General features: G+C 40.0%; 1 protein-coding gene across 6 annotated transcripts in view; it reads left to right on the top strand.

Moving 5' to 3' along the window:
* cdk5rap2 (CDK5 regulatory subunit associated protein 2) overlaps positions 1 to 15845 on the top strand; it is a 53857-nt gene extending 38012 nt beyond the window's left edge. For 3 of the 6 annotated variants that reach the window (XM_017685483.2, XM_017685484.2, XM_017685479.1), the window contains 18 exons: positions 267 to 380; positions 2048 to 2486; positions 2678 to 2898; positions 3457 to 3508; positions 5847 to 6037; positions 9480 to 9809; positions 10066 to 10191; positions 10316 to 10432; positions 10575 to 10701; positions 11828 to 11949; positions 12400 to 12594; positions 12765 to 12818; positions 13125 to 13315; positions 13458 to 13586; positions 13749 to 13887; positions 14043 to 14089; positions 14767 to 14812; positions 15211 to 15845. In XM_017685483.2, coding sequence (XP_017540972.1) covers positions 267 to 380; positions 2048 to 2486; positions 2678 to 2898; positions 3457 to 3508; positions 5847 to 6037; positions 9480 to 9809; positions 10066 to 10191; positions 10316 to 10432; positions 10575 to 10701; positions 11828 to 11949; positions 12400 to 12594; positions 12765 to 12818; positions 13125 to 13315; positions 13458 to 13586; positions 13749 to 13887; positions 14043 to 14089; positions 14767 to 14812; positions 15211 to 15353 — 2783 coding nt within the window. In that variant the 3' untranslated portion in view covers positions 15354 to 15845. The remainder of the gene's footprint in view (positions 1 to 266; positions 381 to 2047; positions 2487 to 2677; positions 2899 to 3456; positions 3509 to 5846; positions 6038 to 9479; positions 9810 to 10065; positions 10192 to 10315; positions 10433 to 10574; positions 10702 to 11827; positions 11950 to 12399; positions 12595 to 12764; positions 12819 to 13124; positions 13316 to 13457; positions 13587 to 13748; positions 13888 to 14042; positions 14090 to 14766; positions 14813 to 15210) is intronic. The other 3 variants (XM_017685480.1, XM_017685481.1, XM_017685482.2) reach the window with 3 other exon arrangements.
* Positions 15846 to 16902: the final 1057 nt, after the last annotated feature.

Raw genomic sequence — 16902 nt, 5'->3', positions numbered from 1 at the left:
TCTAGACATCATTTCGATGCTGATCATTTTTTGTTTTAGCTAATGTCTGTCGATACAAATTCCAATATCATTGTGCATCCCTAATTGCAATAATGTTGGACTAGTTTGGAGCAGCCCTTGTGTTGTACCAAAGACTAAAGTTAAACTCTGAAGGCTAAGACTTGTAATCTTGTTGGAGAACGGTCACAAGGGCTTTGAAAGCAAACTCTGAATGTGTAAGGATCACTCAAAGACAGTGTTGCTTTGACCCATGCCGTGCCCTCTAGCACCCCCTGGAAAACGGGATGATAAGGGGGTTCAGGTGGATGCGCAGGACCTTGGCTACGAGACAAGTGGAAGGAGTGAGACGGAGGTGGAGAGGGAAGAGGGCAGTAGCACAGGTAGACAAGGCCTGTTCAAAACGCACTGTAGAAATCTGCCAAAGCTCTGCATGAACTTTACAAAGACTTTCTGGCTTTTTTTTTTTTTGTGTGTAATCTTGGTCCTCAACTATGTGTTTTCAAAATGTTTAATAGCATTTAGTCAGGTTAGTCAGGAGTTAGTAATGTACCAGAAAATTGAACCAAAATACAGGACATACTTTACCAAAAACAAGAGAGGCCAAAATAAAATAAACAAAACAAAACAAAATAAAAATAGTTTTCTTAAACATACTAAACCTGTTACGGTATGTAGGTCACAGTATGTACCATGAAATCGAAGGTCCTCAACTACAGAGTGTGAATGGTCTTCCAAAGCGGTAAATTCCATTATTTTTTAGTTATACTTTCCACTGAAATATACTTTTGTCATGTATTTTTCATCATTTCAAAAAACTGAGGGTACAGATAGCGTCGACCTGGTTGCAGAAACTTTCTGCTTCTGGTGTTGTATTCTGCTTGTCAAGCAGGGTGTCATGCTTTCAAGTGGTATCTTAACTTTAAAGAAGTGGCTCATTTTCTTGATGTTAACAGAAATTATAAATAAATAATCTAACTTGTCCCTTGTTGAAAGGAAGTAGTTCGACATGGCCAGTGTTTTCACTCTGCTGCTGCTCAAAATGTTTGAATAGGTCTACACTGACTGACACCAAGTGAAAGGAAAAAAACAGCATTTTTAATGCTATTTCTCATTTCCATTACCAGTAAAATGATTTGTCTTACGTTTTTACAGTGACTCGTAGGCCTTATTAATTCTTGTTTTTCCCAGTCAGAATATTTGGCCATGTTTACCATTTTTGATCGTTATAGTGGCTGAAATTTCGGTACTACAGTACTACAGGGTTTTAAAATAACAGTCCAACTATTGTTACATAATATATGCTGGTTTTGTACCATGTTCTCTGGGTGGTTGTTCTTGATGAGTCCTGTAAGTAGAGCAAGGACCTGCCTTAAAGGATTATTGCAGCTGTGACGAGTAACAATAAGCAAAAACTAGCAAGGCATGAAAACCAGTAGTTATTGTGGTTAGGTGTTAAATGCTAATTTATTTTTTTTGTACCTTTTTTATTTCTTGTTTTTTTCCCCAACCATCATTGTTGGCCATGTTAACATCTTTGAACAGACTATTCCTTTAATCTTTTTGGCTAAAAGCAGCTGTCAGTATGTGTATATGCCTGACCAGGAGTTCTGCATGTTCAAGATGACCTAGTTCTGCATGCATTGGAAATTATGAGAAGATGCCCAATACTAATCACCACTCTATCCTGCATGTTGAAACTGTGGCTGTGGTAACTCTTAAGGTGTAGGCAAAGCGTGGGATGTTTTGAAGTAAATGAGCATTGTGTGTGCCTGGGGTGAGTTTGTACTGATGTGCATCCAGTTGTGGTGATCTACCTTCCCCTCTTTGCATGGCTAAAGTGTTTTACTGGAGTGACCATTTCAGGCTGTTCAAACCAGCTTAACCTTCTTTCAGTTTTCTCATAAAGTGACTCACAGTTCTTGTGTTTTTCCTGGTTCTTTGTCTTTTCTCTGATATTCTGACATTTCAAACATAATATATTAATGTATTTGTGTTTGTCTTGTGTGTGTTTCTGTCATTGGTTTTCCTGTATCTATGTTCCTCTCAGATGTGGATGGTGTTGCACATTCGGACCCTGCTCTCTCTCCCGTTTTGAAGCGAGCCCTGGCTGGCTTCTCCTCTGCAGAGAACCTTGACTCTGCAGCATCCAGCCCGTCCTACCCCAGCTCACCTGACATCAGCTCTCCACGGCCCTGTGACTCCAGCGCTGACCCTGTTGACCCTAACTTGGACCCTGCCCTACTTCGCCAGCAGCTCCAGCAACTGAGGTCGCAGGTCGAAGCTCAGCACAAGGTCATCCAGCATCTCCAGCGATTGCTGAGGAAGAAGTCTCTGTCTGCAGAGACTTTGAGCATAACCTCAGACCCTTCAGGCAGACAAGAAGAGGAGGACAAGCAGGCTCTGGAGGCTCGTATTGCTCAGCTCACTGTTGAGTTGGAGAGAGAGCGGACAATGAATAGAAGTACCCAACCAGCTTCTCCGTCCAAGTAAGAGTGGAAGGAAAAATCCTCTTCATTCTTATCAATATAACAACTTTATCATACTTTACAGAGTAATTCCCACTGCAGTGTAGACATATCTCTGTATTTTTTGCTAATTTATTGCATGTTTTGATATTTTATATTGCTGATTTGAGAAGTTTGGAGGTACTAGCTATTGAAAATATCTTTTTCTGCAGGATTGAGTCTCTGGTGCAGTCTCAAGCACGGGAACTGTGTGAATTACGCGAGCAGATCCGCGTCTCTCGTGGCCTGGGCGTAGAGCAGCGCAGGCAGTTGCAGGATCTCCGTGTAGCTTTGGAGGAACTGTTGCAGCCCAGTGATGGGCAGCCTGTTCTGGACACAACACTCCGACAACACCTGGACAGGAGCCTCAGTCTGCTGGAGAAACTGGAGCAGGGTAAGTTTATCTACAGATCTTTATTACAGTTTACATGCATATTTATCATACACTATATCTGTCTGTCTATCTATCTATTTCTCCCTCTCTCTCTCTCTCTCTATATATATATATATATATATATAATATACACACACACACACACACACACAGGGTGAGTCAAAAGTCACAGGACACCATTTTTTTTTTTTTTTTTTTTTTTTTGCTGTCACAAGCCTCCACGATGCGGTGCTGAAGTTGGTGTTTGTTGCGGATTTTCTCAGCATACACAATTTGTTTGAGATGACCCCAGAGATAAAAGTCGGTAATAAAATAAAAAATAAAATAAAACCTGTCCTGTGACTTTTGACCCTGTGTATATATAGTTTTATCTTTTTGGCCCTCTGCCTACCCCAAACATGCACTTTGGCCCCCCCAAGACAAGATCACCAGACACCCCTGACCTAGATAATGTAAAACACGTGCGGGTTATATATTTAGATAAGATTTGAGGATTGGTGTTGTTTGACTCCTCAGTTCTTTTCGCCTCTCACTTTGAGCTTCTTCTCTGTTTCCCAGGAGACACTTGTCTAGATAATAAAGAGGGAGCGGGGCTGGAGCTGGCTCAAAGGTGAGTGTATCATACACATCTTAGTCAATATTAGACAGATGCACGTTCTCCCATTAGTCCAGAATACGAATACATGCAGAATACACACATGCAGGGAACAAAATACATTTCTGAAACACAGTTGCTTTAATGCACCTAGACATGCACAAAAACATAAAGATGCCTGTACATTTACTGCGCTCTCTGACTTTGCGCTCAGGGCTGATACCAGGCGATTTTAGAAGTTCTCTTTAGGATTTTAACCACGTTTGGAAAGTTTTCCAAAATTGAATCTACTTAGAGCTAGAATAATCCCTCAATCTTATAAAGCCTTTACTTCCAAAGAATCCTTAAAGAGTGCTCCAGACGTGTTTGTGTGATTATATAATGCAAAAGAGAAACACACACATTATCATTCCCATCTTTTTTTTTTCTTGGTCTATAATAAAGGATTGTTATAGATTTCTCATATTTTTCTCAGGGGTTTCTGTCATACTGAGGCACCAGCATATTGTTTAAAGCATACATGCAGCACTGCCTTTTTAGTAACTAGGAAGTGACAGTGTAATCAACCAATCACATTTTGATTTACCTGTTATATGGATGGGACCAATATTTTGAGAATAAATGTCACTCTAGGCCTTCTGGCAGTCCTGGATATGTTACTCTCTGCGAGTATGAGTGGTAGCCAGACCAGTGCGTTTCTTTCAGTTATTAGAAATGTTGAACAGCATTTGCTCTTTGTTGGGGCTCTTTACTGAGAGGGTCACTGTAAAACTGCTAAATATAGTAAAATGTATATTAATCTGTTACAAGCTTCAGATAAAACATGGAATGTCTTTTACACACTTCAGGTTTCTGTGTTTAATCTAAAAAGGCCATAAAATGTTCATCAGTCACCTTTAGCTGAATGCTGAAATGCTACTAGGATCTCTTAGGAGCCCTGGTAGAAATTAGTCCATCGATGACAGGCTAGAGGCTAACACAATTTGTGCATCAACAGATGGGGTACAGTCTCTCACCAGAAGAGTAGAGCTACAAGATAGGGCTTTCTAATAAAGCAGACAATGAGTGTAATTGTGTTGCATTATATTATGTAAGATTTTGACCACAATCAGCTTTTAGAAATCATAGTTGCATACAAATGAATCTGTTTCTCAGTAATTGTCACTGTAAGCACATTGGTTGTGTGTTATGGTGCCATGGTAACAGTGAGTGTGACTGGCTAATGGAGGAGCTTCAGTGTCTGCGTGCTCAGCTAGAGGGCGACAGGGAACAGCAGCAGCTGCAGATCGTGTATCTGTGCCAACAGAACCAGAATCTAGCACTGGCTACACGGGAGCACATGGACTTGTGAGTGAGGCTGTCGCTGTGGCCCAGTGTGGAGTGAAGTGTGTGTGTGTGCTCAAAGGTCTTTTTTCGCTCTATTATATTGTTCTTATAAAAACATGAGAGATGTTTTCTCTTTGAAAACAGCTGTACTGATAGTACTGTCCTGTACTGTAGATTTTTTTTCAGCTCTACTGCTGTTCCTCCCGTGTTGTAGTTACTCTTTCTTTTGCTGGATGATCAAAAGTAATGGTGAATGAACTTGTAAACCTTGCTCTTTATGAAATGTGAACTGTTACCTAAATTTTCCTCATTGTATGATCAGGATAGAGATGGGTGATATGGCAAAAAATTAAGTTTATTTGACATCTAATGATTCAGAACAGACAAAGTAGTAGCACATTTAAAATGACCATCAAACCTGTGAATTTGGTGATTCATGTTCAACATTTTGCCCACTGTGCTGCATTAAATGTAATTAAACACGACTAATTATTGATTTTTGCAGTTAAACATGCAGATCAAGTACTGGTGATATATACAGTATGCTCAGAAATGCGACATATTATGATGCACTTTATCATAATAATCATAAATATAGTCATATTACCCAGCCCTGACTTTCCATGTATTGGTTCACTGTTTGCGTGAAATGTTTGTTGGATTTTTCAGAGTTGCCTGTGTTCGCCTGTATATCTTTAGTGCATGTGACTTATCCTTCAGTTATTACTTTCCAGTGTGGTGTTCTTTCACAGTGAACTGGTCTGGAATTAGTTACTCCATTGTTGCTGTTCCCTCAGGTTTGACCATTCTTTCTGACCAGTCGTGATCTTTTCAAGAAGATCTTTCACTTAGATTACCTTTTCAGAGAATATGCTTTTTAGTGTGCTTTCTTACTGAGTTTGATGGCGTTTTTGGGGAGTCAACAGTTCACAGCCTTTGGTTTCACTCTGAATTACTCTGTAATGTAAATTTTAAAATAAGGCTGCTCTATGGCTTAGTTGCTCATTTGTGTATGTCCGTGTGTCAGGCTCTCTGCGGAGCTGCAGGAGAAGGACAAGCAAATCCAGCAGCTGAAGGATCGATTGCATGGCCGAGCTGCAAGAAAACATCAGGACTCGGACTCTGAGATGAGTGACAGGATCTCTAACGATGGGACCGCCTCCTTTCATGATAGTCCTCCCTCCCTCCGCACACATACCTTCAGCAGGGCGTCCACAGGTAAAACTCAAACACATTCATTGACGCAGCACACTGCAATGAAACCTCCAACCACAGTAGAGTTAGACCTCTATAGGTATGAGATCTCACTCCCAGCGTATCTCACCTCCAGGAAGTGCATTTTCTCATGTGATTCCAGGCTTTTCAAACTATGTAAGCAGTTCCTCCCTGTGCTGAGGAACCTCGAATTTTTAGCTTCTCTCACTTATGAATACATCTTCAAATAAGAGGTGCAACAAGCAGAAGCAGAGCTTTAAATAGAATGGGCTGAACCAAGTGTGCGCGTCCTTTAGTTGAAGTGCTTAAAAGAAAAACGATGAATTCATCATAGCTGCTTATCGAGTAATCCGTCTTGTCTTACTGTTTCGTTTTCTTCACATCGGATTTGTTGTCAGTTTCACATGAAAGTGCTCCCTTGCGCTACTACAGAATATTCTGAAGCTAGACAACATATTTAGACTGGATGTGGACCACACGTTACAAGAAAAAAATAAGCACTAAATAAAGTATTGCTTGTAATGTATTGTGTTCAACTTTATTTTCTCTGGGTATCAATAGTGACATTTTGTTTGTAGCACTATCTGAGCTCAGGACTAGCTTTCTCTCTAAAATTTTGCAGCAAAGATACTTTCTCCAGATAGACAAAGCACTTCTTGTAAGTCTGCTAAATGCTGTAAATGTAAGAAAACATGCTAATGTATACAGGATGAAAGTAAACACATTAAAAGATTAATATGATTACTTTAGTGCATGCTTTCTTTTATTTTATTGGCAATTCTGTCAAATCAAGCCTGTTTCTTCCATCACTTTTAAGATTTCACGGTAGCCTAGATGGTTACCCAAAAATCATAGTCGGATGAAATTTTCTGCGACTTGGATTCAGTTAATCTCTCTGCCCTGTAATGCCCTGTAATGTTACACATCTTTGCCTTCATTCAATTTTGCTTCAAACCAACATTTTTGAACTTCACAGAAGGTTTACTGAAGTCTGGTGTCTGTGGGTGAACATAATGATTTCAGGTGATCACAGAAGAGTTAAATTATTCATATCACTCTCCCTCACCCAAAACCTTTTAGATCACAATGGGCTTAATGGTCATGAGAGGTGATGGCATTGTGCAGAACAGACCTCACCTGAAGGGTAGATGTTCACAGAGAACAATATGGCTCATTGAGAACAAATGTTACTGAGAACAACGTAAGTAGTATAAATGTTAGTATAAAATAAAGTGGCTTTTCCAGCTGCACAGAATGAACGTCATCTTGGGTGCTGTTTTGTTTTGTAAATTCACACTGGTTTTCAAATGATGAGTAGATGAACCAGGTCATTGCAGTTGGGCAGTTAGTTGATGGATTCCTGTCTGCAGGAGGGAAGCAATAGGGTAGGCCCCAGTGATTGACAGAAACAGATGAAAAGTGCTTCTCTCATTTTCCTCTTCGGGGTTATCTCGGGGTAGGTAGTGTGTTTGTGTGTCTGTGTAGCTGGAACCTGTCCTCATATTAAATATGCATGTTTTATCCCTGTGGTTGAGATGTGCGAATCAACGCCCCACCCTTTTTAATAGCTATTACTTTACATTAATCCACGCCGCTGTCTGTTCAAGTGTTTTGAGCGTTGTATAGCAGAGAGGTCTAGCAAAGTGACTGGTGTCCTGTTACAAGCCCTCACAGATACATTATTCATGAGTTCTATCTGGTTTAATCTCCTCTCTCCTCTCAGCTCTGAAGCTGGGCCTTGAAGAGCTGCATCACTCATTAATGTGTGTTTGTTTGACCACTCCTCCTTGCCTGCTGAGAGTTTGATATGGCTCTGTGCAGGTAAACGGTGTGTTTTTGGAAGAGTGATGTACTGCAGACCAGGAAGGCTAAATCTGCTATATCTAAACTAGCATCATTTGACAGGCAGAGGCTATTTAAGCTAAAAGGCACCTTATCTCTCTTGAGCCTCAGCAGGTTTAGGATTCCGCTCAAAGTAAATTAGCAGGATGACATTTTTCGTGGGTGGATGTATGTAGCAAGACAAGGCTGACACTGAAGCCAAAGTACCACCCTTGCAGTTGAACGGACTTGGACTACATTTCAGAGATTCTGCACTGCATATTGTTGGAAACTGAGCTAATGACTGGATTTTACTGCATTGCGCAGTTGAGGTTATGTCGGCTGTATGAGGTCTATTTAGACTGGGCTACCACCTCTGCTTCAAAACTCTGTATTCTTCTGTGATTATGTGTCTGTAAACTGTCTCAGACCTGCTCTGAAGCTGTAACAGTGAATTTGATGATGTGGTGACTGCTCTGTTGTGGCTAGGCTAACACTGAAATTAATTATTATAGCAGCAGTTTTGAGGCTTGGCTAATGCTGAAATTGTTACAGCAGTTTTGAAGCAACCCCAGTGTTCAGATTCTAGGAGTGGTATTGAGGCTAGGCTGATGTTGACATTGTAATAGCAGTGTTGCGGCTGGGCTGTCCTAGTGGTATTGCTGAACCTGTAACAGCAGTGTTTGTGCTAGGCTACAGTTGAGGTTGTGACAGCGATGTTCAGGGTGGATAAATGTGAAAGCAGTATTAAGGCTATTGTTGTTTAGATTGTTAGAGTAATACTGAGGTTAGACTAGCACTCACATTTTCAGAGCAGTTTCAGGCTAGCCTGATATTGTAGTTTAGTACATCATTGTTAAGACTGAACTAAGACTAAGACTTTAGCCTGCTTTAACACTGAAATTATGACAGCAATATTGAAATTAACTTATTATTGATTTTATAACATCGCTGTTCAGGCTTGGCCATCTCTAATATTGTGACAGCAGTTAAGGCAAGACTAGGCTATCATTGAAACCATAATTAATTGCCTTAATTGTAAACACAGTATAGGGACTAGGTTAACACTGAAAGTATAATAGTCTGTGTTAAGGCTAGGTTAATGTTATATTCTAACAGTGGTATCCCAGGAGGGCTGATTCAGAAATTGTAAGTGTTATTTAGGCAAACTTTTAACTGCAGTATTCAGACTAAGGTAATATAGTTAAATAATAAGTAGTAAAAGCAGTACTGAGACTAGACTAATGCTAAAATTGTAGCTGTTTTTTGATTGCGAAGCCCACAAACATGAGTGAAGTGAAAGTGCTGCAGAATGGGGTCTCTCGTGGTAGATGGAGGAAAGTTCTCAAAGCTGCTAAAGAGGAAGGTAAAATTACTGTGTTGTGGTCAGAATCTGAAATTTGTAATTGTATATCAAATTAAATTACAGATTAGAAGTGTGTTGATTTGTGATTCTGATTGGCTGGTTTGTTTATGTGTTTATTTATGTTATGTATTTTAATCTTTGGGGTATACTTTCAGTATTTTTGTTCTCAATTCTCTGAAGCTGTCTTTAATTATGTGTGTTCAGTATTATTTGGAATAGACGTTGTAGTTGGAGCATAACCATATTTTGTTTTTGTAGGTACTAAGGTCACCAATGGAGTGATTGTTTCGGAGACTGCCACTTCCCCATTCCCAGGGAGTGTGTCTGGTCTAGTGGGCTTGTCTGAGGGGAGCATCCGAATGCTGCAGAGGGAGAATGGACGTCTGCAGGAACAACTGAAGAGCAGTGAAGAGCTTAATGCTACACTGAGGAGTGAGCTCGACCTCACCCGCTCTGTCCTCACAAATACACATGGTCAGCGGACCCCATCTCCAGCACACACACATGATCAGAGCCAAACTACAGACAGAAAGCAGGAGCCGCAGCTCCAAGTTCAGCAGGAATCAAGCAACAAGTGCATTAGCTCAGGTAAAGGGGAATGGTTGTGTATGGTACTGTGTGTGTGTGTGTGTTTGGTTTGTCTAAGTCAGAGTTTTTGTCTTTTTGTCATTTTATTATGAACACACTGTCACTTGATCTCATGTGCTCATATCTGGTTTCCTTTGTTTTTTGCCTTGTTTTCCATCTCTCTCTCTCTCTCTCTCTCTCTCTCTCTCTCTCTCTCTCTCTCTCTCTGTCTGTCTGTCTGTCTGTCTGTCTGTCTGTCTTTCTCTTTCTGTCTTAGATCTTTTGTCAGAACACCTGCAGGAGATCCGAGCTTTACGTCAGCGTCTGGAGGAGACAATCCGCACAAATGAGAGACTACGTGAGCAGCTAGAGAGAAAACTGCTGGAGGCAGAGAGAGACCCAGGTATTTAAAATTCACATACACAGGATGACGCTCATTTAGATTACAAGAAAATGCAAAACACTGTATAAAGATAAAGATACAGTTGTGTCTTTTATTTCTATATAAAGGCTTTTATGTTTTCCAGCAGCTACTAACATCTTTATTGCTGGATCAGAAGAACCAGCTCAGCTATCGAGTGAGCTCCACTTACTCTTGGCTCAGAACCGCTCACTTAAAGAACAGCTTAACCAGGGTGCAAGAGGTAGACACACATCCACAGTTTACTTAAAATAATAATACATATAGATATTATAAAATGTTTCTCTATCTAATTTTAATGGTAATCTAATCTAATGGTATTTTAATTTTAAGAAGTTAACACTGACTGTGGTGTGTAAATGTAGATAAACACAGAGAGAATGATCGCCTGAGAGAGACTCTTGCCAGGCGCACAGCCAAACTGGAGCTGAGCAGAAGAGAGTGTGAAATACTCAGTCAAGAACATGCACACCTGCAGGACAACTTGTACAGGTAACGAACAAGGGGCATTTACAGATCTATACAGGTATCACATGACACATTCACCTACATACACAGCCCTGAATACACAGAACAACTTTGAAAGTTCTGACAGACTGATTATTTCTGACCTTTTTTGGTGACATATACTGGGGATCATACGCTAAACAACTTATTATTTACTACATATGTTTAAAGTGGAGCTGAGCTGAATGCGCTAACCTCATACAAACATGTGCCTTTTTTCATTACCAGACATTTGCGTTTTTGATGTATATGCTCTTAATTGTGCTTGCATCTCAAGCTAAGTTCATTAACAAGCTCCACTGTACACGTGTCTGCTCAGCCTTTTTCTTTGTTTTGTTTCAGTATTTATATCTTAAAAGCTATTTTCATTAGCTGTTAGAGGAATCCAATCAGATTGAGTCATAGACTAGTATATACCTACTACACCTCTTACATCTAGTGTCTGGTTAAAAAATAATTAAACTTTTGATTAAGTCCTGACTGGACTGAATCAGGAGACAAGAAATCTGAGCCTGTGCCCCTCACACTCTTCAGCTTTCTCTCTGGCTACAGCCAGTCAGTGCTCGGCCAGACTGAGAATGGGGCCTAAAGTTGGGGGTAAAGTCAAGTCAGCTTAACAGGCGTACACACACATTTACATGACACATTTCATGGAAAACATGCATATAAACAGCCGATTACAGGTGTTAGAAATTCGACAAGAAGAGTCAGGAGACTCTTTCCACATACAGAGCGCAGTGGATCAACAGTCAATCGGCAGGATCAGGAGTCTAGTCTAACAAGAATATTTTGGAAGGACCTTATATACATTGACACAATAACTTTTTCCAGTAACACTATAGCAGTGTAACGGAGAGTGTGTGTGTGTGTGTGTGTGTGTGTGTGTGTGTGTGTGTGTGTGTGTGTGTGTGTGTGTGTGATGTATCAGATGACAGGGTAAGAGACTGTGTACTTTTTTATGTTTATGAGCTGTAATGATGAGAGGATGCGTAATTGTTTAATGAGCGTTTCGTCTTACATGTGCACTCATTGAACACACTAATTTGCCCGTGTTAATGAATGTGCAGTTTGTGTAAAATTATCCTGTGTGTGTGTGTGTGTGTGTGTGTAGACTGCAGTGTGAGAGCAAACTCCAGAAACAGCAGTTGGCAGACACTCAGCAGCTCCTGCAGTCAGTACAAGTGGAGCTCCAAGTGCACGAACAGATCAAGAACTCTGCACACACACATACAGGTACCCAGCTCCTCCACATGTATAATTACAGTTACACAGTTGATATACATACTCAGTGTTTGTAGGTTTCACATCAGTAATAGTTTTAATTGAGTTGAAATATCACATAAGATAATCCTCTATTAGTCCCATCATAGGGAAAGTTTACAGCAGCGAGCTCAGCAACTCAGTAATAGAGTAATAAGAAGAGAATTAACAAAGTATCAACGTTCTTAATTTCTTAACAAAGTTTGTAGTTTTTACTGTATGTACAATAAAAATAAAAACAAAGATAAAAAACGAGCTCTATTCTTTACAAAAATTAATAACATAAAGCCAAAAAGCGAAAGAGTCTTTACACGATTAGGATGTTTACAAGAATTGCACATATGACAACATTTTATGCTGAAAAACAAAAGGCTACTACATGGTTGTGTGTTTGTTTGCCTTCATATACCTGTGTGCTCCCAGGCGACGAACATAGTGGTTCTGACTCTGGTAAGGTGGATCTGGGCGAGTTGTTGAATGAAGTACGGAGACTCCGTCTGCAGCTGGAGAGAAGCATCCAGACAAACACAGCACTTAGACACAAACTAGAGCAACAACTGCTAACTCGCAATGATCCCCCGTCAACCATCAACATCAACTACCTACTGCATAAAACAGGTACCAATGCAAGGCACTCCTAACAGCTACAAAGCTGCTCTTGTTTATCTGACCTCAAAACCCAAGAAGACAAATAGATAAATTCCTGGGGAATTATTCAAGGTGATGCCCAAAGTTTCTGTAGGAGATCTTTAATAAAACACTTTTCATTTTCTCTCTCTCTCTCTTAGATGAAGGAGGTAAATCAGGGATGCATCATACGGATGCCTGCAGTGCCTCTCATGGTATGTTATTCCTTTTGTTCTTTTAATATATTTTTGCAGGTGAATTTGATCTCATAACAGGAAGAAATACAAGCCTGATTCAGTTTCATACAGCATGTGATTTTCAGATCAGTTATGGCTAAAATGACAACGTTCTGTTTGAATTTGTATTTTTGAATACAATTTGAATTTGTTGGAATATCTCTCTCTGCATTGAAATCTGGAATTTCTACAGTATAAAAAAGTAGACCAACATTGGAACATGATTTTTATAGGCAGCTCTCACTCCGTGGGCAGTGGATGACTTGTGTACGTGTGTGTTTGTAGATAGTGGTAGCTCTGTGAGAAGTGGTTCTCCAGCTCCATCACGGTTGGTGCCGGGTCATAGGTTGTGGGCAGATCGGCATGGGCGACACGTTCTGGGCCTAATTGAGGACTACAACGCCCTCCGCAAGCAGATAAGTGAAGCAAAGAGACTCAACGCAGCCATGGACACTCGGCTACAGGAGAGCAACAGGGTAAGAAAAACAACACATACTTAAAGTAGCTATAGATACACAACTACAAAATAAGACCAGTAGGTATGTGCAGACACTCTGTCTGATTTTCTTTTTTTTTCTGTTGTACGTTTGTCGGTCTCTTTCTGTGTGGATGTTTTAGATAGCTGAATGCAAGGCTTTATCAGGGAGTGTGAACACTATGCAGCAGGTGCTGGAGGAGGCAGGGAGATTGTTAAAGCTGCTCTGGAGAGTATCTCTTCCCTCAGGAGACCTCACAAACATGCAGCAGGTAATACACTCCTCCACCTGCGCTCACACCTGCAGTGTGGACGAAACACAAAAAGAGATTTCTTCTCCTTCTAGGAGAACTGATGACCTACACACTCTGCTTAAACACTTAAACTACTGCTGAATGTTGTTTCTTCCCCCCCTCTCTCTGTTCCTGGTGCAGGATGAGGTGTTGAGGAGTGAAATCTCTTGCCTGAAGAGCAGGTTATCTCAGCAGGAGAGGATGCTGACAGGAGCAGTCAAACGCTTGCGCACCTCCAATCAACTTAAAGAGGGCATGGAACGGATCATCATTGACCAGCGTAAGACAGACAAACACACGCGTGCGCACACGTACATAAATACACCAGAATGTATGTATTTCTCCTTTTCAACAATTTCATGTACACATTCTCTTAGCCTAACAGACTCACGTCCTGTAATTTAGTGCTTTATCTATTTTTGTTTTTTCCTGTAGTCTCCTTGACTCATGGAGTACTGAAGAAAGCCAGAGGAAACCTTGAGGTGAGGTTGCAATCCAGCACAACCTGCCTCAGTGTTACTAACACTGTTGAGGACATTGTTCTGTCCAAAACTAACACAACAAATCAAACAATAATTATCATCCAGGAAAATAGTTTGGTTGAGAGAAGAGCTTGGACTTACATGTACATTATCTCCAGTGAGCCTAAGGTTCAAAATCCAGCTAATCATTCCTTCCTTGTTGCCATAGCAAAAGTAATGTATTTTAATGCCTGCAAAATTTCAAAACATGTACAGAATTCACTTATTCAGATGTAAACAAAGTCATTCAGAGTGGTTTTTCATGTCTTAGGTTTCTTTACAGGGGTCACAATATCTACAATATCTACAATGCATATATAGGCATTTTATTTTTTGATCCAAAGGCGACATATTTGTACCATTTTATGTAATTATTTAATGTGATCAATCTTTTAGAGAGTTATTAAACACTTAACATGTCTGGTTCCTGTCGCCTTCACAAACCACTCTTATTGACTTTGTGTACATTTTAAACATTTAATTATGCAGAAATAAGAAAATTAGTGGAACTGTAATTTTAAAAATACCTTTTAACAAATGGTATTATGTAAAAAAAATAAATAATAACTTTGCTTATGGTAGCATGATTAATAATTGTGATCTCTCTTTCTGTTCTGTGTGTAATCTTTCTGTCACAGTCTAATTATCTCAGCGTTTTTGGGCTAAAAGGCCTACAGACAGAAGGTTAGTTTTAGTGAGGGTGTGTGTGTGTATGTGAGTGTCAGGACTGTAAAAAGGTTTTTTGTCCCTTTGCATGACATTATTATGGCAGAGAAATTCACAGCATGTGCAATATTCTTCTTATTTTCTAGCTGTAGTTGTGAAATGTGTTAATCTGCATGAAACTGCAGTTCTTACAGCTAAAACATACCTCATTCAGTCAAGATGAGCCCAAGTTGCGTATCTGTCTCTTCTTTTGAGCTCAAAGAGGCGTTGTACGTCACACGTTGACAGCAGTTGCACTGTGGGGTTTGGATCTTGATGTGTGGTCTTGGACATGCATGGATTGTTTCAGGTTTCATAGGAAGCTCAAAAGTTTCTAAAGAGGTTTTTATTTTTATTTTATTTTTATTTTCTTCTAGGAAATCCCACTGAATCCCCAGTAGCCAATCAGCCAACACATTCTCTCCCTAGAGGCGCATCCACACCGCAGCAAAATTCTTCCAGAAACTCTGTATCCAGCGAGGAACGACACAGTGATGACTCCTCCCACTGCAGCTGTTAGAAATCTGTCATTACATATTAAACCCACTGAAGATACTTAAGCTGTCGATCATGACTAAACCCTGATCTTTATTACCTATTAATAGTTACATGTCTGAAACAGAGATTCTTGCCGACTCTCCACCTTTCTGTTTTTGAGGATTTCCTGTTGAGGTACTCGCAGACAGTTGTGGAGATCTGAGATGAGTTTGCACATTGACCGTGAAATTGAGATTTAGTCTGGCCTATAAAAGGTTTTTTTATTGTAATACCTGGGCTAAAAATAATGTAAATAATGTGTTTTAGTTTTGTATTTAATGAATTTTTATTTTTCTTTGAGTGGTTTTCAAAAGTTTTCCTTCCTCACAGTCTTTTAGCTCTTAATGTTGTATTTTATACTGCATTCATTTGATAAGCACGTCTGTCGTGTGACCTGTAGTACTTTTCAGATGCCTGAAGACTGTGGGAGTCTGCACAGGAGTGGTACGGATACATTAAAACACCTTGTCATTGACTCAGTATCCAGTCTTTTATTTAAGAAAAGAACAACTAGATTGAAGTAATAAAGGCTTTAGGGCTTCTACAGGTACAATTACAGCCATTCCTAAATTAAACGGAACAAGAAAACACTTGAAATGTCTGGAGATAATAATAATAAATAATGAGGATAAAATATTTGGTGTTTTATCTCAACTCCTGTAGGGCTTCACAGCAGTTCTACTGTAAAAGAAGAGGCTTGGAGTGAAATTGATTGACTTTTTTGTTTCTCTGACAATAGAACCATATATTTGATCCTGGTTCTGTGTGTGGAGAGCTTCAGGACACTGACGAGTTAGAGCAGGAAACCTATAAACTGAAGCGAGCAGTGGAGAACCCAGAGTTGAGACAGAACAGCTAGCTGAAAGGAAAGAGGAAGAACCCAGGAAAGCCAGGGAGCTGCAGGCTGTGAATAATTGTGACACAAACAGGTAGCAGTGAGCGTGTGTCGTCTGTGTGGCTGGGTTTTAAAGAGAAATTCAGAAAATTGTTTTCTCTGCAAAAGAAAAAACAGTCTTTGCAGCCTTGTCCTTGATCATCATTGCAGTCATGGACAGTTTATACTTCAGGTGTTCAGCATTTGAGTCTCCGATATCCACATTTTGAGCTTTAAAAATAGGTCATTACATCCTAGAAATACCATAAGCATTAGAGATTTGAACAAAATGAAAGTTTTGTGAATTTGAATTCGTGTAATATAAAAAGTAATTTCTTGACCTAGTCATTCTGTTTTCTTTGTAAGGTTAAAGAAAATATTTAGTGTATGGCTGTTTCCAGTAATCTTTCCGTCTGTCTGCCCTGGGATGGACTGGCGACCTGTCCAGAGTGTATCCTGCCTTCCGCCCAATGACAGCTGGGGTAGGCTTCTGCAGTCCAGAAGGATAAGTGGTTTAGGTGGTGTGTGTGTGTGTGTGTGTGTGTGTGTGTGTGTGTGTGTGTGTGTGTGTGTGTGGTTCCAGTAATTTAAGGGAAATGAAGTTGAATTTTTTGGAAAATTCTAGTTTAGGTGGCGAGAGCACTTTATGTGCAACAGT

The sequence above is a fragment of the Pygocentrus nattereri genome, chromosome 16 (genome assembly GCF_015220715.1).
Source record: "Pygocentrus nattereri isolate fPygNat1 chromosome 16, fPygNat1.pri, whole genome shotgun sequence".
Taxonomy (NCBI): Eukaryota; Metazoa; Chordata; class Actinopteri; order Characiformes; family Serrasalmidae; genus Pygocentrus; species Pygocentrus nattereri.
Note: the sequence above shows the minus strand (reverse complement) of the source record. Positions and strands in the feature narration are given on the sequence as shown.